The sequence below is a fragment of the Capricornis sumatraensis genome, chromosome 13 (assembly GCF_032405125.1).
Source record: "Capricornis sumatraensis isolate serow.1 chromosome 13, serow.2, whole genome shotgun sequence".
Lineage (NCBI taxonomy): Eukaryota > Metazoa > Chordata > Mammalia > Artiodactyla > Bovidae > Capricornis > Capricornis sumatraensis.
Window position 1 is genome coordinate 32,859,650 of NC_091081.1, and position 22,114 is coordinate 32,881,763.

At 37.2% G+C, this 22,114-nt stretch overlaps 1 protein-coding gene across 3 annotated transcripts in view; it reads left to right on the top strand.

The window, feature by feature from the left end:
* Positions 1–2,087: 2,087 nt before the first annotated feature.
* The window catches only part of HACE1 (HECT domain and ankyrin repeat containing E3 ubiquitin protein ligase 1), a 104,939-nt gene continuing 84,912 nt past the window's right edge, over positions 2,088–22,114 (top strand). For 2 of the 3 annotated variants that reach the window (XM_068984870.1, XM_068984871.1), the window contains exons 1-5: positions 2,088–2,163; positions 8,688–8,742; positions 9,791–9,880; positions 10,660–10,764; positions 16,990–17,065. In XM_068984870.1, coding sequence (XP_068840971.1) covers positions 2,088–2,163; positions 8,688–8,742; positions 9,791–9,880; positions 10,660–10,764; positions 16,990–17,065 — 402 coding nt within the window. The remainder of the gene's footprint in view (positions 2,164–8,687; positions 8,743–9,790; positions 9,881–10,659; positions 10,765–16,989; positions 17,066–22,114) is intronic. The other variant, XM_068984872.1, reaches the window with a different exon arrangement.

Consider the following 22,114-nt stretch of genomic DNA (forward strand, 5'->3'; position numbering starts at 1 on the left):
TCTTGATGAAAGTGAAAGAGGAGAGTGAAAAAGTTGGCTTAAAGCTCAACATTCAGAAAATGAAGATCATGGCATCTGGTCCCGTCACTTCATGGGAAATAGATGGGGAAACAGTGGAAACAGTGTCAGACTATTTTTCTGGGCTCCAAAATCACTGCAGATGGTGATTACAGCCATGAAATTAAAAGATGCTTACTCCTTGGAAGGAAGTTATGACCCACCTAGATATCATATTCAAAAGCAGAGACATTACTTTGCCAACAAAGGTCCGTCTAGTCAAGGCTACGGTTTTTCCAGTAATCATGTATGGATGTGAGGGTTGGACTGTGAAGAAAGCTGAGCACCGAAGAATTGGTGCTTTTGAACTGTGGTGTTGGAGGAGACTTTTGAGAGTCCCTTGGACTGCAAGGAGATCCAAGCAGTCTATTCTAAAAGAGATCAGTCCTGGGTGTTCTTTGGAAGGAATGATGCTAAAGCTGAAACTCCAGTACTTTGGCCACCTCATGCGAAGAGCTGACTCATTGGAAAAGACTCTGATGCTGGGAGGGATTGGGAGCAGGAGGAGAAGGGGACGACAGAGGATGAGACGGCTGGATGGCATCACTGACTCGATGGGCGTGAGTTTGCATGAACTCCTGGAGTTGGTGATGGACAAGGAGGCCTTGCGTGTTCCGATCATGGCGTCGCAAAAAGTCAGACAACTGAGTGACTGAATTTGAACTTGAACTTGAACTATGGCAGAACGTGAAGCAGAACTAACGAGCCTCTTTATGAAAGTGAAAGAGGAGAGTGAAAAAGCTGGCTTAAAAGTCAACATTTAGAATACCAAGATCATGGCATCTGGTCCCATCACTTCATGCATGTCAAATAGATGGGGAAACAATGGAAACAAATAGTGAGAGACTTTAATTTTGGGGATTCCAAAATCACTGCAGATGGTGCCTGCAGCCATGAAAGTAAAAGATGCTTGCTCCTTGGAAGAAAAGCTATGAAGAACCTAGACAGAATATTAAAAAGCAGAAACATTACTTTGCCAACAAAGTCCATCTAGTGAAAGCTATGGTTTTTCCTATAGTCATGTATGTATGTGAGAGTTGGACTATAAAGAAAGCTGATGCTTTTGAACTGAGATCAAACCAGTCAATCCTAAAGGAAATCAGTCCTGAATATTCATTGGAAGGACTCCAATACTTTGGCCATCTGATGCAAAGAACTGACTCATTTGAAAAGACCCTGATGCTGGGAAAGGTTGAAGGCAGGAGGAAGAGAAGGGGATGACAGAGGATGAGATGGTTGGATCGCATCACCAACTCGATGGACATGAATCTGACCAAGCTCAGGGAGTTGGTGATGGACAGGAAAGCTGGGCTTGCTGCTGTCCATGGGGTCGGAAACGACTGAGCGACTGAACTGAAGTAAACAAAGGAAAACATATTCTGCGTTTGCATTGTTTGACTTTATGATTGTTTAAATCTGACATATGAAAATGTTATATTTCAAAAGTTCATGTATCTGGAAAACGTACCAATACTGGCATGATTGAGGATGGATTTTTTTTTTTTTTTTTAAGAACAGTTGTGCAGATCCCCAATCGGCTATATAATCCGATGGAGTTGAAGGGAGTTGCTCGCGTAAAACTTTGTGGAGCAGGAAAAGAGGGCGTGGGAACACCCTGGTATTTTCCCCAGGAACTTGCGGGTACGCCCAGTTTGCCCACTGGTTCCCGCACACACCGCTCCACTGGCGTCTGCGTGGTGGAGGCGTGTAGCCACGGGCGCACCGAGTGTGGCTCCGCCCCGGGCGCGCGGTCCCAAACTACTGCTCCCAGAAGGCTGTGCGAGTCCGAGAGGGAAGTGGCGGCGGCGGCCGCAGGAAGGGCGCGAGCGCCGTCTTCGTCGGCGGGTGTCTCCTCAGTCGTCGTACCGACAGCCCCCGGACGGAGTACGCGGCCGGAGCTTTCCCCGCAGCCCCGGGAGTTAGTCCGGGCGAGCCGGCACCACCGCCCGCGGGACGGGCGCGGGGCGGGATGTAGGGCTTCGAGTGCGGAGGGCGCGGGCGGCTGGGGGAGCGCGGAGGGCGCGCCGAGGATGGAGAGAGCGATGGAGCAGCTCAATCGCCTGACGCGCTCGCTGCGCCGCGCGCGCACCGTGGAGCTGCCCGATGGTGAGCGGGCCGCGGGGCTGGGGCCGCCGGGGGCTGGGCTCAGGGAGCTGCGGGGGTTGGGGAAGACTAACTGAAAGCTGAACAAACGCCCACATTTACTTTCCTTGGCAGGGAGGGGCAGGTCTAGGACCCCTGGCCACCTCGGTCACCACTCCCGCCCCGGGCAGGTGGGGTTTGTGGGAGGGGCCCGGGCCGTGGGTGTCTTGCAGCTGGAAGAAGCAGGACTTGAAGGAAGTCTCTCCGGACTATCGGTTAGGTATTTCGGAGAAGGAGCAGAAGTATCACCCGGATGGCGGAGACCCGGATTCAGAAGACAGCATAGTTGTTGGCCTTTTTCCATTTGCTGCCTGGAAATGCTGGTGGGGTAGGGTAGAGAGATCCCCCCCGTCCCAACCCAAGTAGTATTGTTTACTTTAAGCTGCTGAGGGTAATTAAGCGGTCTTTTCCTTTTCAACATGTAGAGCGCCATTTTATTTTTATAATAAGCAGATAAATAAAAGGAGGTCAAATGTCAAACGTGTACTTGAAGTGCTTGTTTGTTTACATGTATACACTTTAATATGCATATCCACTTCAGACAGGTTGGGGCTACTGTGCTTCTACAAAGGAGTAAGGCATGATCCTTGTAGTTTAGTAATTTTTAGTTAAGTTCCTTCAGGATAGGTAACACACAAGTAATAAAAGAGGTGAAAAAGCCGTTTTGTTTGCAGCCTCATGAACGGTTTAGTGGTAGTGGGTGAGAGCCTTGCTGCCTCTTACAGGCTTTTGATTGTGTTCGCGCAACTGAGAGAAAGGGTAGCAGTTATGGCTGGTGATTTGTTTTTCTTTTTAATGCATTGTATTAGTTTATATCCGCCAACGCCCCCGCCCGGAAACTTTCTTTGAATTGCTGCTGGAACAATGATATTTAAGTTAGGGAAGGAGACCTTGGCACAGAGTCATCAGAGAAATGTGGACTGGGAACCTAGGGATGATTTTCCTGAAAAGATTTTCCCTTGTTTGTACCTGTGATTCAGAACAGCATAATATGAGTTGACTGTTTCTGAAAAGTACGTTTCTACTTGGTACTTTGCTCGTATAAAGTAACAGACTGAAATAATCCTGATGTTAGGAACAAGACTTTTGCCTTCAGCTTACTCTTTCTCTGTTTTGTTTCCACTTTGAGTCCATTTTTTAAGTGCTTACTCATTTCTCACAGTCAGGTTTTTCGGTGTCTGCTGCTGCGCTTGTAGTTTCATTGACACAGCAATTTGTATTGCTCAGCTTAAATCTCCATTTTTTTTTTTTTACATAAATGTGACTTAGAATACTTGGATAATATTTCCTGGTTTTAAAGATAGTATGTTTTCATTGTAGAAAATCTTGAAAGAAAAAAAAAAATCTATTATTTCTCACCCAGTAATAAACAATGCCTAGTATTCTCTTGAGTTCTTTCTATTATTATTTCTTTCTCTACCAAATTAAAATCATACTGCATATAGTCTTTTGTTCTGCTTTTAGAAAGCACAACGCTTTTTATATCTTTAAACATGCTTATGATTTTTCAGGCTTTCATATGATAATATGTAACAAACATTGAATCTAATTTTTTATAATAAATTTTATGAGGAACATCTTTGATTTTTAAATCTTAGTCTGCCTTTATAATTATTTCCTTAGGATTATTACATAAAAGAATATAGATCTAATTATATCAACATTTTAAAGACTAAGTATCAGCCTCGCAAGTTATTCTCTGGAACAGAAAGTTCCACTGACAGTCTGACAGTCCCTGGACACTAGACTAATGAAAAATAAAACTTTTCTGCAAGTTGCTTACATTTGTTTTTCTTTGATTATAATGAGTTTGCTCATCTTGTTTTAATTCATCCCCAAATTCTGATGAATCTTTTTTAATTCTTTGAAATTGGCTCTTTCAAGTACGCTCGTGCATGCGTGCATGCATATATGTGTATGTGTTACATTCCAGTTACAAAATTCCAGATTGTTGTGCTTACATTTTAAGGGCTGAACAGAATTTCTGAGATCTAACTAAACTTAGGAAATAATCAAATATTTATCTTGCCTTGTTAGAATTCAGTTATTAATCATTTGATTGGAATAAATTATTAAGGTTGGCGTTTTTATTCAGACTTCACTCTAACTTTGTTACTTAGGATTAAACTGCGGATATTTACTGAATTGGATACTGAGAGGACATATTTATGTTCCCTTGAGATGATGAAAACCTGAGTATTCCCACTATAATGGAGTGCTGATTATTAGGGCTAATTATGGAGTGCCATTATTAGGAATCTTGTGAGATAGGAAGTAAGGAAAAACAATGATTTTAGGGATATACATTCTCAGTGCACTTTAAAAAGTTGGCTTATATCGTTTGTTTATGTGGAAAAAAAATCTTAAACTACTGCGTTTACAATGAATGTAATTTGTTTAATAAAATAATAGAACTTGAGCCCATTGGAGTATATGCTTGAATGATGATTAGGATAATTCAGTTCAGTTCAGTCGCTCAGTCGTGTCAGACTGTTTGCGACCTAATGAATTGCAGCACACCAGGCCTCCCTGTCCATCACCAACTCCCGGAGTCATGCAAACTCACGCCCATCGAGTCAGTGATGCCATCCAGCCGTCTCATCCTCTGTCGTCCCCTTCTCCTCCTGCTCCCAATCCCTCCCAGCATCAGAGTCTTTTCCAATGAGTCAGCTCTTCGCATGAGGTGGCCAAAGTACTGGAGTTTCAGCTTTAGCATCATTCCTTCCAAAGAACACCCAGGACTGATCTCCTTTAGAATGGACTGGTTGGATCTCCTTGCAGTCCAAGGGACTCTCAAGAGTCTTCCCCAACACCACAGTTCAAAAGCACCAATTCTTCGGTGCTCAGCTTTCTTCACAGTCCAACTCTCACATCCATACATGACTACTGGAAAAACCATAGCCTTGACTAGACGGACCTTTGTTGGCAAAGTAATGTCTCTGCTTTTGAATATGCTATCTAGGTTAGTCATAACTTTCCTTCCAAGGAGTAAGCGTCTTTTAATTTCATGGCTGCAATCACCATCTGCAGTGATTTTGGAGCCCAGAAAAATAAAGTCTGACACTGTTTCCACTGTTTCCCCATCTATTTCCCATGAAGTGACGGGACCAGATGCCATGATCTTCATTTTCTGAATGTTGAGCTTTAAGCCAACTTTTTCACTCTCCTCTTTCACTTTCATCAAGAGGCTTTTGAGTTCCTCTTCACTTTCTGCTATAAGGGTGGTGTCATCTGCTTCTCTGAGGTTATTGATATTTCTCCCGGCAATCTTGATTCCAGCTTGTGTTTCTTCCAGCCCAGCATTTCTCATGATGTACTCTGCATATAAGTTAAATAAGCAGGGTGACAATATACAGCCTTGACGTACTCCTTTTCCTATTTGGAACCAGTCTGTCATTCCATGTCCAGTTCTAACTGTTGCTTCCTGACCTGCATATAGGTTTCTCAAGAGGAAAGTCAGGTGGTCTGGTATTCCCATCTCTCTCAGAATTTTCCACAGTTTCTTGTGATCCACACAGTCAAAGGCTTTGGCATAGTCAATAAAGCAGAAATAGATGTTTTTCTGGAACTCTTGCTTCTTCCATGATCCAGTGGATGTTGGCAGTTTGATCTCTTGTTCTTCTGCCTTTCCTAAAACCAGCTTGAACATCTGGAAGTTAACGGTTCACGTATTGCTGAAGCCTGGCTTGGAGAATTTTGAGCATTACTTTACTAGCATGTGAGATGAGTGCAATTACCAATTAAAAAACATCTTCCTCCATTTTATGGTTTGAGGAGAAATTGAATATAGCATAGTGAATCTGAGCTTTCTGGTCTTTGAGGTTTTCCTTTAAACAGTTTTCTGAAACTATTAATAAAAATGGCCAATGTATCTAATAAAGTGAGAGAAAGTTTAGTCTTACCACTGTTAAGTGAGAGAAAGTTTAATCTTATCACTCTGAACTTTCATTATATACCTAATTTTCAAGATTTCTTCATGAGTATGGAGAAGGAATCACCTGACAGCAAATTTTATGCAGTATTTTCTTAGTATTTGCTGGAGAGTCTCCTTCTAGCATCAGAGTTGTGGTTATATTTGTGTCTTCATACCTTTTAGTGTATGTAAGCTATATTTTTTAAATAAGGTTAGGTGTGACTTAAGATCTATCTATAAATTTTATGTAAATACTGTAAATAAACCCATGTGAACTTATGACGTTCACTTAAAATTGTGTACTATCTTGTTATATAAGTTTAAATTCACAAATAATGGTATTTCCTGTTTATTCCTTTATTATGGAATGGCTTAATTGAAATTGTCTAGATTTTGGGGGGCACGTGTTTTATAAGAGAGAAAGAGCGTTGCCGTGCTGAGGGAGGCTTAGTCCAGTGTTTTTTCAACTCCTGTTGGTGATTCCCTTATACGTAATGAGAATGATTTAGTCATTGCAGTTAACATTTTGAAAAAATCGAAATAGAAGAGAGTAAAACAGACTGTGTTGTACATGTCAAGAATAAGTACTGCATTGTAGACCTTTTGGTTATTTATATGTAGTGTATACTGTGTGCACTGTATAATTTTTATAATGGGGGCTTTGGAATCAGCCAGCTTTGAATTCCAGTTTAGCCACTTAACGCCACCATCACATACTTATTGCTTAACTAGTGCTTCAATTTTCTCATTTGCAAAATGGGGATAATACTAGTACCTACTTCATGAAGTGCCCGTGAGGATAAAAGAGATGATGTATTTGTATATGAAGGGTTTAGAATAGTACCTTGAAGATAATGGTTTAAAACATGTTGGCTGTTAGTTATTAATAGGATTCCTTGGTTATTAACTTTATTTTTATAGTGAAAGAACTGTTGCATCTGCACACTGGACTTGTGAAGTTTCCTGGGATTAAATTGTTCTTCATGTCCATACTCAAAAATAGTTAAAATAATGAATAAAAATGTGCATAAATGGTTACTTTTGTTCTATAAATACTTCAAGATATATTTCTAAATAGTTTTTCAAGCATAATCACAATATCATTAATAGAGCCAACACAACAGTAATTTTTAATTCTCATCAGATATCCAGTTCATCATATTCAGTTTTCTCCTCTCAAAAATATCATCTTACAGTTGGTTTGTTTGAATCAGCATCCAGTCATAGTCCACACCTTAATTACATTTGGTTGACTCGTCTCTTAGGAATCTTTTAATAACTTTTCCTTCTCCTTTTTTATAACTTTCCATTTTTAAGTAATTTTAGACTTAAAGAAAAGTTGCGTAAATACTACTCAGTTCTTGTATACCCTTCAGCCAGTTTCGCCTCATGTTCACATCTTATACAACCAAAGTACAAGTATCAAAACTAAGGAGTTAATATTGGTGTATTGCTATTAGCATTTAAGACATTTATTAGAGACATTACAGATGTTTATTAGAATATCAGGAGTTTTCCTGCTAATGCCTTTTTTTCTATTTTGGGATCCAATCCAGAATACAACATTGCATTTAGTTGTCATGTTTCCTTAGCCTCCCTTGAACTATGATAATTCTAATTTTTCCTCGTCTTTCACGGTCTTGAGACTTTTTTAAGAGGACTGATGAGGTATTTTGTGGAATTCTCCTTAATTTGGATTTGTCTAATTTTTCCCATGAGTAAATTAAAGATTTTTGGCAAGAATTCTGTGAAAGTGGTATGCTCTTCTCAGTGGAAACTCAAGCACTGTGAAATATCGATATATATTATTTCTGGTGATGTTACCCTTTTTGAGTTGATTAAGGTGATATCTGCTGCGTTCTCCACTGTAAATTCACTATTTTTCCTTTGTAGTTAGTATTTGGGGGAGATGTTTTGATATGCAAATACTCTTTTTCCTCAAACTTCAACTCATTGATTTTAACACCGCTATTAATTTTTTAAGGACTAAATGGGATGTATCAGGGTTATTCATTGTAAATAACTTATTGAAAAACATGAAGCTCTAAAATGCATTGAATTGAGGAATGACCACTAGTAATATAAAAGTAAATGCAAACACTGGCTGAAATTTACATAAGTATCACATGAGATCGTAGGTATTACTGACTTTTAACTTCTTTTGAATCATTTCTGTGAATTCTATAAAAAATGAAAATGTAAATTAAGTGATAAGTAAAAGTTAGACTTTAATGCTGTTTTTTAAAAACTTCTTAAAATTTATTTTGTTACAGTATTGATACGAAGCAACTATTATGTATGTTTAATGTTTTAAATTTATTTTAGCATGTATATCTTTGATATCCATATATACTTAAAATTCCTCCAAAATACTAGTAGGTATGATGAAACATTCTACATTTTTGCAAATAGTATGTGTAATACTTCTGGTGTTTTGCTCTGTTCATAATTATCTTCCAACTCTTCTCCTAGTGTTTTATTTAGAGTCAAAAAAACTTTAAAATCATCATATCACCTTTTGGAAAAAACAGGAGATAAATTAATTCCTTTTTCTGTTTTTTTTTTTAATACTTAGATAATGAAACTGCTGTTTATACATTAATGCCAATGGTAATGGCTGATCAACACAGGTGAGTGCATATTTCAGAAATTTATATTTTTTAAGTATATGAATTTACCTAAATGTTGTCTATATAAACATGGACACAGAGTTTGGACATAATGACCTGGGGCAAGTTATTTAACTCTGTTATAATTTTCTGTCTGTGAAATAAGAAACAGGATTTTCCAAGTTCTTTATTAACTATAATAATCTATGGTTAGAGATTTTCTTTAATTTTTTAAAAAATTTACATATTTTCTTGACGTATAGTTGATTTACAGTGTTGTGAAGAGATTTTCTAGAGATTTTCTAAACGAATAGTCAGAAATTAAAATAACTATTTGCTTGGTTACTGACAGTGAAAAAAATATGGTTTCTGTTAGAGGTTACTACTGACCTTTGTAGCAGAAATTTAGGCCTGATGGACAACTTATTCCTTAATATTCTGCTATTTTGAAGTTCTTTTCTTTAAATATTCTTTTTATTAATGTAGTATTGACACTTTTATAGGGCTTGTGTGAGATACAGTTGTCTGGCTGTGTGATGAGGTGTATCTTGTAACAGACAACTCTGCTATGGTTAGCCATTAGGTAGTTTGGTATTATGAGGAGAAAGAGACACTGTATTTTGAAACAAGTTTAAAATATAAATGATTTTTTTTTTTTTGCTTTGAAATTCCTGTCTGATATAATTAAAATATGTTTGTCTGATTTTTCTTATTTGGCCAAAATTAATACAGATAGGCTCAACTTTGTGCAAAGGGAGCAGCCAGCCCTACTGTCTTTGTTTCTCAAGAATCTAGTGGGAGCTGAAGCCAACTTAGGTGTCCTCAGAGCAGGTGACATAGTCAGAGCGGCAGATGAGGAGCCCTTCAGCACCAGCTTATAGGTGAGGGCAGTTGGATTTTGGATGATGCTGCGCTGGCTGCCGTGCTCTGCGTAGAGAGTAGTGCCTTGTTTTTTGGCAGATGTGAGACAAAACCTTTTGAGTAATTGGTAAGGGTAATACTAAAGAGCTATTAACTTGAGTTATTATGTTTTTAAAAACTTTTTTTTTTAAACCTTCTTTTTGCATAGGTCTGTTTCTGAACTACTATCAAATTCAAAGTTTGATGTCAATTATGCATTTGGACGTGTGAAAAGAAGCTTGCTTCACATTGCAGCAAAGTAAGACTAAATATTTTGGATTAAGCTCTGGTCTAAAGTAAGGATCAGTAAACTTTGAAGCAGTGTGATTCCATAGTAGTTATGGAGAGAGATGAGAACAGGTAGCTGAGTGGTTCTTTGTCTTATTGAGGCCATAGTGTGCCATGCTTGCATCATTTCTCTAGATAGTTTTTTAATTTTGGGATTGGACTCAAGTCATATCTGATGTTTTTGCTTGTCCTAGATCAGATTAGAGGAGGTTAGGCATGGGGTTTATCTTTCCTGGATATACTTAAGAGGGTGCATTCATCAACATTTTACTTTTATACCACCAATGTAAGATTTTATATGCTAATTGAATGTGAAGCTATTGGCTTTATACTTTTTTCTTAGGTGTGAGAATGATTTTTAGTCATAATGTTCCAGTGTGTAACTAATCAGTTTGTTGACATCACCTTTTAAGATTTAGGTAGTGCTAACTTTCCCTAAATAAAAATGATTTTTCAATATAAATTTGGCTTCTGGAAGGCCAAAAGTTGAGAGTATTATATATTTTCTTTTATGTGCTACTACTACTTTATTTTGTTTCATATGAATTTCTCAAATACTTCATAGATTTTGTAGTAGAATGTGCCATCTTGAAAGTAGAGGTTATTTACTCTTTGGAATAGGAGTTAAACTGTTGGTCAGTGTGGACCCCCTAAATAATGTGTTTAATAGAGCTTTTCGCTTTTTAATTAAGCTTTGTCAACTATGGCTGTTTGTTAAATCCACCTGAACTGTCTTTAATATTGTTTTAGTTGTGGATCAGTGGAATGCTTGGTTCTGCTTTTAAAGAAAGGAGCAAATCCTAACTATCAAGATATTTCGGGCTGTACACCTCTTCATTTGGCAGCTAGAAATGGGTAAATATTTTTTCTTGAGTTGCTTAAGTTGGATTATCAGCTGTGACATAGGAAAGCACTCTGCCTTCATTTGGTAATTGTTTTCCCCCCAATATTTCCCTTGGGAAGAGGGTCTTGGATTATTATGTTATCCTTTTAAATAACTATAATAATATCAATAATTTATTAAGTAGCCCACTAATATTTTTCTTCTTAAATATATGTTTGTCAGAGTTTATTTTTACTTATAATTACATTTTTTGAAAAGCGTAATTTTCACCTCTTTGTTTCAGTGTCCTTTTTCCTGCTAGTCTTTTGCCACATCTAACTCCATGACTTATTTTCCAAATTGTTTGGTTAATTTTATTAATGCAATTAAACACAGAGTAAATATATTTTACCTAGTTTATAATAATTTGTGAATGAGTGTACTAACTCGTTGTGTGCTATTTTAAACCCTACTGTACTTTTTATGGATTTCTCCTTTTTTGTTGAGAATTTTACAGTCACATATGTATCTGCCTCTACAATATTTTTCACTTCTTAAAATTCTCTTGGACTGAGGACCAGACCAAAATGGTTGGAATTCTGTTTACAATGAAAATAAGTAGTTTTTGATTCACGGCTTGAGAAACTTTCAGAAAACTTCTCTTTGAAAAATATTTCTATGTGTTTATTCTTTTGATTACTCTGGAAAGCATTTTTCTTGCCTGTTTTGAACTAAAATTCTGCATAGTTAAGGTGGCTGCCTAAGTGAGATAGATATGGGGCTAAAATTGTCAACTTCACCAACGTGAGACCAAATTTTTTCAGATAAGGGTTATAGTGGAACCAGTAAAATAAGAACGATAGTGATATCTAGGTTGGACATGGGAGAGGCATAGTCTTTGACTCTGTCTGATCTGTCCCATTTCCTGATTTAGCACGTGAACCAGTTTAGTTGTCCATGTTGTAAAAGACAATGTGATGGTTAAACAATTGCTTTTTATAATAATCGGCCGCATTAGGTATGTTGTAGGGTGTCAAAGCCTAGGTTAGAGTAAACAGAATAAATACAGAGTATTGGAGTTGAAAAGAATCGGACACGACTGAGTGACTGAACAACAACAAGAGTAAATCACTGGCTCCTTTGCTGCCCTGATCTCAGGTCTAGATCCATTATCCCATGTGTTGGTAGGTTAGTGACAAAGCTCTTTTTAGAAGTTGCATATAAAAAAATTGTCTCAACAACTGTAAATGGAAGGACAGGTTGGTGCACAGCAGGGATAAAACGTCTACTCCTGCTGTAGTAGGGGACTTTGTCATTTAGGAGACCATTGCATAGTGTACATCGTGATTTTATGTATACATTGTGAAGGGATTTCTCTCATCCATCACCTCAAATATTTATCTTTTTTTTTTTTTTTTTTGCTGAGACATTCAATTTGGAGACCATTACATTTTAAAGATGAAAACATATGACATATTATTTCATAATTCATATGGCAGATCAGTCAAGAGAAAAGGAATAAGAGTCCAGAACCCTTACATAGCATCTAACTTGGATGCATTTCATTCCTATAAAGATTACTTTTGATATTCAGTACGTAACTATTTTGTTTTTTATTTACTCAATGGGTGCCTTGTACAGCTTAGGGACACCTTGTTCAACTTAAAAGCTACTTGTTCCTGTAGCTTTTGGTGGTTTCAGAAAACGTTTTTTGGTGTGATTTCTCTACAAGTTCAAATTTGTCTAGACTGAAGCAGAAGTCATAGGTGAATTCTGCTCCTTTGGCTGGTCCATCTGATTTGTGGGATTTTTTGTTTTGTTCCCTCATCTGTCATTGTCAGAAAGATAGAATTTTTCTCTTGGCCAGCTTTAGAGTTTCTCTCTTCAGCCATCAGTGCTGTGTACGTTAGTACTGAATTGCCTTCCTTTCTAATGGAAGACCCCTTAGGTTGCCTCAGAGCACTTGGATGACTGGTCCCGCTGTCCTTTGGGTTACCATAAACTTATAATTGTTGCAGTATCCAGGCAGGAAAGTTGTTGCTTCCTGTATAAAAGGATCCAGCATTGCTCATGATTATATGAGAATTTTAAAAGAGAAGACTTAAAAATTACTGTATATCTTTAGGTTGCATATTGGTCAGATTTGAAACATTTTTTCACTATTTTTTTTAAGCTAGATTGTGAGCTCATAAAGGGTAGAGCTCATGTATTAGTTAATATTTTAGCTCCATTCTAAGCAAAAGAGGTGAGCACTTAGTGGGTCTTTTTGATTTACTCAAGGTTATGGAAAATAGCAGTGATGATTGTTAAGTAAGAAAAAGGATGTATTTCTCTCATACTGCCCTGTACCTTTTGCAGTTCGTTTTTGGGAGGGGGACCATTATGGTTTGCTGCTTCTCTTCAGCAAACCTCTGCCCTGAACACTTCTTTGGAGCCCTTTCCCTGCACAGTCCTACCTAAGTGTTTATTTTGACAGTAGGCCAATGGTCCACATCAGGCTTCTGAATAGATTTTAGAAGTCCCACATTATGGGTGCCATCACACACACACAGAGGCATAATTTAAACAATGTAATATTAATTTTAATAGGATTTTGTGGTCTGTTTCCTCACAGTAATGAAGGTTTATTTCCTATGGTTTTCATAACTGTATTTGATGAAGAAACTTTGTAAACGTTTGAACTTTTAAGTTTACTCAGAGCTTTATTTTCTTCCATTTCTTTGATTAAAATCTGATTTTAGTTGAATTTAACTTCCTTTTAGAAAGAATGAGTCATAGCAAGAAAAGTAATTTGTTTTCTTTTAAAAGGTTTATTCAGTTAATGACAATTATAGCTATTATATATACAGAGGATGAGACGGTTGAATGGCATCGCCGGCTTGATGGACATGAGTTTGATCAAGCTCCAGGAGTTGGTGATGGACAGGGAAGCCTGATGTGCTGCAGTCCATGGGGTTACAGATCAGACACAACTGAGAGACTGAACTGATACCTATTATAAGATTGAATAATTAGTAATTAGTTAGCTTTGCTTAGTACTGAGTTGATAAAAGAAATGTGATAGGGTATGAAGAAATTTATTATCAGAGTAAATAGTTATTATATTACATGTATTATGTATATTCTCTGTATACCATATGGTGTTATATATGTATAGCTTATTTGTAAAGGGTTCCTGGACCCAATTCCAGTGTGTGTATGTGTGTGTGTACATTGGCGGGGCAGTTGTAGGCTTCATCAAGCCAACAAGTAAGTCTCAAATGACAGCAGTTTCCTAAAAGTCAGATCAGTTCTGACACTATGATGTACCTTCAAGTAGAAGCAGATTCTGTTGGTCAAGGGCTCAGTCCTGTAGACCACCCTTCACTTCAGACGCCAGTTGCCAGGTCAGTTTCAAGTAGTTTTCTGACTGACTGGCTACAGATTGGAGGTTCTGCCATCCCCTTCCAACTCAGGATTCTGGTCAAGAGTCAAGAGTCCAGGTTGTAACTAGTACTTTTGACCAACTGGCTAGAAATCAGAGTTTGCCGTGATCCCTTTCTTGGACTTGATTAATTTGCTAGAAGGGCTCACTGAACTCAGGAAGATGTGTTTGTTTACTGACTAGAGTACCGTTTTTGTTTTTTTTTTATGAGAGTATTAAAGGATATGAGTCAGTAACCAAATGAAGAGATAGATATACTGGGTGAGGTCCTGAACAAAGAGATTCGGGCATGGTCGCAGGTAGTAGCGTTTTGGTTCCCCTCCATGGAAGCTCTTCCTGAAAGGGACAAAAAATTGTCCTTTTGAGTCTATGTAGACATCATTTTATAGTCATTATTAACTTAAATCATTGGCTGTTAGCAGCAGATTCAACCTCTGGTTGCTATCCCCTCCCTGGAAATAGGAGTGGGACTGAAAGTGCCCTCTAATTTGTGGTTTGATTCTCCTGGCAACCAGCCCCCACCATTGGGTGGCACCCAAAAGTCACCTTCACCTCTCTTCAGGAAAAGAGGCCCATTGCTTTTAATTGTTTAGGGTTTAGAACTGTGAGCCAAGAAGTGTGGATTAAGACCAAATATATAAATATGTATTCTTGCTGTAAATCACAATATCTGAGTATTCACATTAATACTATATATACTATGTTGTATAACATTATACATAATATGCTATTATGTATACCCCATTTTTTATTTTTTATGTATGTATATAATCATTTACTTACCTAGATCATTACTTTTTCATGCCACAGATTAAATCATATTTTCTTAATTCATTACTGAGCATAGTTAAGCATATACATAAATTGTATATTTTTTATATGTATATATAAACACACCCATATATACATTATGTGTGTATACATATAGTGTGTGTGTATATCACTTTGTTTCCAAAGCATGAGTTTTCATTTAATTATTAATGAAGGAGAAATTGAGATAAACACTGAAGAGTGAGGAAGAATGGATCAGACTAGGAGCAAACATTGTGAGCAAAATGACATATGTAGGCAGTTCAAAAGGCAGCAACATACTTTTGTAGATATGTTTCCAAGTAAGATATACAGGTGTCCAGATCAAGAAAAGATGCTTAATATCCCTAATCAGGGAAATGCCAGTTAAAACTACCATGAGACACCAACTCAGATTCATTAGTATGGCTATCAGAAAAAAAACATGACAAGTGTTGATGAGGGTGTGGAGAAATTGGACCCCTTGTGCTCTGTTGGTGGGAAAGGGAAATAGTACAGATGCTCTGGAAACTAGTTCATTGCTTCCTCAAAAATAAAAATAGAATTATACTGTGATCCAGCAGTTCCACTTCTGGGTATATACCCCCCACAATTTCATGCAGGGTCTCGCAGAAATATTTGTATACTTGAATTCATAGCAGTATTATTCACAATAGCTAAAATAAAGGAACCTAACCATCCATTTGCACATGAATGGATAAACTAAATGTGGTGTATACATACAATGGAATATTATTCAGCCTACGTGAGTGCTAAGTCGCTTCAGCTGAGTTAGACTCTGAGCGACCCTGTGGATTGTAGCCTACCAGGCCCCTCTATCCATCAGATTCTCCAGGCAAGAATACTGGAGTGGGTTGCCATGCCCTTCTCCAGGGGATCTTCCCAACCCAAGGATTGAGCCCGTGTTTCTTACATCTCCTGCATTGGCAGGCAGGTTCTTTACTACTGGCACCACCTGGGAAGCCCCTTAAAAGGTAGGAAATTCTATATCCATGTTGTATGCGGCAACATGGATGAGCCTTGAGGAGATTATACTAAGTGAAATAAGCCAGTCACAAAAAGATAAACTGTATGATTCTACTTCTGTGAGACATTTAGATAAGGGCAAATTGTAGAGATAAAATGTAGAATAGTGGTTGCCAGGAACTAGCAAGAGAGGGAATGGGGAGTTACTGTTTAATGGATGCAGAGTTTCAGAAAGCTGAAAAGTGTTCTTGAGATGGATGGTGATGGTGGTTGCACAACATATGAATATACTTAATATTGCTGATCAAGTGATCAGATGTTAGTCGCTCAGTCGTATCTGACCCTTTGCGACCCCATGGACTGTAGCCTGCCAAGCTTCTCTGTCCATGGAATTCTCCAGGCAAGAATACTGGAGTGGGTAGTCATTCCTTTCTCCAGGGAATCTTCCTGACCCAGGGATTGAACCCAGGCCTCCTGCATTGCAGGCAGATTCTTTACTGTCTGAGCCACCAGCGAACCCTAATATCACTGAACTGTACACTTAAAAATGGTTAAGGTAAGTGTATGAATGGTACCTTAATGGTAAGGGTAAGGGTATGAGTAGATAGCTATTTTATTAATTTGTTATTTTTTACAACTCATCTTAGTATTTTAAATATTATACAATCAAGAATATAGGATATAGCATTCATTGAGACATCATTTTACTCTGTCCATTCCCCTTCCATTAGGCTTATGAATGTCTTACATTTTTAATGAAGAGTACTATTTCAAATATTCTGTCAACACTAGAAATTTCATAGCATTTTCAGTGATGAATTTGTCCCAGTGGCATTAAAACCTCATTTTGCCCTTTTAAAATCCTATTATCTTTGAGTCATAGAAACAATTTTGTTTCATATGCTACATTTATTTATTGAAGTATTTATTTAAATATTGCAGATACAGGTTATTTGCTATCAGTTAATATTGAGTGTAGTTAATATTTCAGTAAAATAATTTTCATTTGTTTATTTTTCTAGTAACAGTTGTCTTTACTGTCTCTTTTTCTTTTCAGGCAAAAGAAATGCATGAGTAAATTATTAGAATACAGTGCTGATGTCAACATTTGTAATAATGAAGGTCTTACTGCAGTAAGTGCTAAGAGTTTTTGTCTGAGATTTTAGAAATACTTTGAGAAAATAATATCAAAAGTAATAGTAATGCAAAGTGTACAAATATTTCTGCAGTTATTTCTTTGTAGTAATTGAGAAGATACAGAATGATTTCAGGTATACTTCTCAGCTAATTTATACATATTGATGTTAAGGGTGAAATATTTAGACTTGGTTTGTTCTGAACTCAGCAAAATGATAAAAGTGAGGCAATAAGAATGATGTGATGTTTGTTTGGTTATGTTGCCTATACCGTCTCCCAACTACTGTCAGAATTCATTGCCTCTAAGAGTCCTATGGGAAAAAAGCAGAAGAATATTAGTAAGAATAACTGAAGGCAGTGGATGAGTTTCTTCACCCAGGTGGCAGAGTCAGAGTGAGACATGTATCTTCTGTATCCATCTCAGGAAATGGGCATGCTAATGGGTACAGGGCTTCTTTGGGGGAAATGAAAATGTTCTAAAATTGACTGTAGTGATGATTGCAAAACTCTGAATATACGAAAACCCAGTAAGCTGTATGCTTTAAATAGATGAATTGTAAGGCCTGTGAATTTTATGGCATTTTATGTCAAATAAATATACATCTACTTTATGACACTCTTAGCCTGAAAAAAAATAAACATTCTCTTTTTTTTCTTTTGAACTTTTTATTTTGTATTGGGGTGTAGCCAATTAACAGAGCTTCCCAGGTGGCACAGGGGTAAAGAATCCACCTGCCAGTGCAAGTGATGCAGGAGACGCGGGTTTAATCCCTGGGCCAGGAAGATCCCCTAGAGTAGGAAATGGTAACCCACGCCAGTATGCCTGAAAGATTCTATGGACAGAGGAGCCTGGTAGACTACAGTCCATGGGGCTGCAAAAAGTTGAAAATGACTGAGCAACTGAGCATACATACACACATGGACGATTAACAATGCTGTGACAGTTTGAGGTGAACAGCAAAGGGACTCGGCTATATATACATGCACCCTTTCTTCCCTAAACCTCTCTCCCACCCATGCTGCCACATAACACTGAGCAGAGTTCCAAGTGCTATATGGTAAGCCCTTGTTGGTTATCCATTTTAAATATAGCATGTATACATGACCATCTCAAACTCCCTAAGTATCCCTTCCCCTGGCAACCATAAGTTCCTTTTATAAGTCTGAGTCTCTTTCTGTTTTGTAAATAAGTTCATTTGTATCATTTCTTTCTTAGGTTTCATATATAAGGGATGTCATATGACATTTCTTTATCTGACTTACTTCACTCAGTATGACAGTCTCTAGGCCCATCCGTGTGCTATAAATGGCATTATTTCATTCATTTTAATGGCTGAGTAATATTCCATTGTATATATTTACTACATCTTTATCCATTCCTCTGTCAGTGGACATTTAGGTTGCTTCCTCTCTTAGCTGTTGTAAACAGTGCTGCAGTGAACATTGGGATGCATGTATCCTTTCAGATCATGTTTTTCTCTGGATATATGCCCAGGAGTGGGATTGCAGGGTCATATGGTAGCTCTGTTTTTAGTTTTTAAAGGAACCTCCATACTCTTCTCCATAGTGGCTGTACCAATTTATATTCCTGCTAACAATGTAGGTGGGTTCCTTTCTCTCCATACCCTCTCCAGGATTTATTGTTTGTGATTTTTTTGATGATAGTTATAGTTTTGATTTGCAATTCTCTAATAATTAGCAGTGTTGAACATCTTTTCATGTTATTATTGGCCATCTGTATGTCTTCTTTGGAGAAATGTCTATTTAGGTCTCCTGTGTATTTTTTGAGTGGGTTGTTTGTTTTGATGCTGTTAAATGTCATAAGCTGTGTGTAAATTTTGGAGACTAATCCCTTATCAGTCACAAATATTGGCAAATATTTTCTCCCAATTTGTTGGCTGTCTTTTCATTTGTATTTTTTGTTTCCTTTGCTGTGCAAAAGCTTTTGAGTTTAAGTAGGCACCATTTATTTATTTTTTATTTCCATTATTCTGGGAGGTAGATCAAAAAGATGTTGCTGTGATTTATGTCAGAGAGTGTTCTGCCTTTGTTTTCCTCTAGGAGTTTTATAGTGTCTGGTTTCACATCTAGGTCTTTCATAACATTCTTTTTACCTTCCTCCTCAGCTTCCAAATTTCTCACTCCACAGTCAACTTTTCTCAGTTATTTTAATAGATTTAAAAATTTTGTTTCCCTAATTCTAAATAACATGCTAGTATTACTGCTTTTTGACTTTTCAGTTTTAGGCATCATCCTTTCTGGAATATGAAGTTAAGTGTTTCTTTTTTAGCCTCACCTCCTCTTATCCCATCATGTACAAGCACATTTCCCTCACACCCATCCAGTAGAACTGTAATTTTTGTTAGATCATTTTTCACTATTCTAATTTTTTGGCTAAATAAAAACTGTTCATAGTTAGGCCAGAAAGTTTACTACAGTTGCTCTTTGGGGGTGGGGAGAACGCTGTGTTTTGTGGCATGTGGGTTCTTAGTCCCATGACCAGGCATCATACCCATGTCCCCTGCCCTGGGAGTGCAGAGGCTTAACCATTGGACTGCCAGGGAAGTCCCTATAGTTGCTTTTCTTTCTCTCACAGCATTTTGTTTCTCATGTGATTAATAATTGTATTTTCAAAAAATGAGATACTTGTAGATTCATATGCAGTTGTAAGAAATAATACAAAGAAATCCTCTGTATATTTTGCACAGTTTTCCTCAATGGTAGCATTTTATAAAACCATAGTATAATGTTATGACCAGGATATTGACAGTGATATAATTTATGTTATTCAGATTTCTCCAGTTTAACTTGTATCCACTTTTACCTGTTTATGTATGTTAAGTTTTAGACAGATTTACTACCTTTATAGGTCTATGTGTCCACTACCGCAGTCAATATTCTTAGTATTTCCAACTCCAAAAAGATGTTTTTTATTTTCTTTTATAACCACACCTTTCCTTTCCTTCATCCCATGCCTAACCCTGGCAATCAGTAATCTGTTCTTCATTTCTAAAATATTGTCATTTCAAGAGTGTAATATAAATGGAATCATACTAGGAATGGGCTTTTGTGTGCTCATCATATTCCATGGGGATGGATCTTGGTTGTGTGTATTAATAATTCATTTCTCTACATTGCTGACTAATTGGTGTAGATGTACCACTGATTGTTTAACCATTCACCTGTTGAAAGACATCTGGGTTGTTTCCCATTTGGGCCTATTGGGAATAAAACTGCCATGAACATAGTGTACAGGTTTTTGTGTGAACATAAAGGTTTCATGTTTTAGGGAGTAAAATGCCCAGGAATACAGTTGCTAGGTTGTATGGTAGTTTCATATTTAGTTTTAAAATGCACTGGAAAGCTTTTCCAGGCTCACTGTATCATTTTGTACTCCCACCTGTACCATATGAATGATTAGTTTTCTATCATTCTCGCCAGCATTTGGTGTTGTAACTGTATTTTATTTTAGTCATCTTGATAGGTATGTATGTAGTGATATCTCATTATGGTTTTAATTTGCATTTACCTAATTGCCAATGTTGAACAGCTTTTCGTGTTTTATTTGCCATCTATATATCCTATTTTGTGAAATGAGTTCAAGTCATTTGCCCATTTTCTGTTTTATTTATTTATTTATTTTTTTATTGAGTTGTTAAGAATTCTTTGTATTTTGGAGATACCAAACCTTTGTCAGGTATGTGACTTGCAAATATTTTCTCCCCATCTTTACTTTGCCTTTTAAAACTCTTAACTGGGTCTTTTGTAGTGTGAAACATTTAAATTTTGATGAAGTTCAGTGTGTCAGTTTTTACATTTATGGATTGTGTTTTTGGTGTCTAGTTTAGGAACTCTTTACCTTGCTGTGGAGCCTGAAGATTTTCTCTTACCTTTTTCAAAAAGCTTTATAATTTTACATTCTATATCTAAGCCTGTGATCTGTTTTGAGCTAATATTTGTCTGTGATGCTTAAGTCAAGGCTCATTTTTTTACCTATGGATTCCAGTTACTCTCGCACTATTTGTTGTGAAGACTACATACTTCCTGTGTGAAATTAGCTTTGTATCTCTCTTAACAATGTTTTAGGCGTCCCTGTACAGGGTTATTTCGGGGCCCTCAGTTCTGTTCCACTCTCTGTGCGTTTGCCATTATCACACTGTCTTGATTACTCTAGCTATACAGCCTTAAGATCAGGTAGAGTAATTCCTCCCACTTCATTTTTGTCAAGATTGTGTTAGCTACTTTGGTTCTTTCACCCATCCGTATAAATTTTAGAATAAACTTGTCCATGATGAAAAACCCTGCTGAGATTTTTTTAATTGGAATTGCATTAAGCCTATAGATCAATTTGGGGAGAATTGACATCTTTACTATGTTGAGTCTTCCAATCTGTAAACACAGTATGTCTCTCCATTTATTTAAGTCTTTGATTTCTTTCATTAGAATTTTATGTTGCTCAGCTTACAGATCTTGCGCAAGGTTTAAGTGTATAGCTAGATATTTTATTTTCTTTGTAGCAATTGTAAGTAACATTATTTTTAATTTTGATTTCTGCATGTTCCTTGATGGTACATAGAGATACAATTGCTTTTTATGTGTTGATCACATATCTTGTGACCTTGCTGAACTCACTTGATTAATTTAGGAGTTTCTGGTAGACTCCTTAGGATTTTCCACACAGATAATCATCATCTGCAAATTAAGATAATTATAGCTTTTCCTTTTCAATCCATATGTCTTTTCTGTTTCTCTCTTCATTGCAGTTCAGAATTTTGTTTTCTAAATGTGTATTGTCAGTTCTTTACTAGAGTTTCCCTGAACTTTGTAAATATCCTCATAACATATGTTCACTACCTTTCATCTTGAATAGTTTTGAGGGAGTCTGTTACGGAGACTGCTGATTGATTTCTTGGCTTGGTGTACAGTGTTATTTGGAATATCTCTTCACCATCATCCTGGAGATGCCTTTGCCTTTCTCTTGTTTTGGGTTTTTATTTGTATACCTACCTCGGAGATGCTGCAGGTTCTGTTCCTGAGCATGTTAA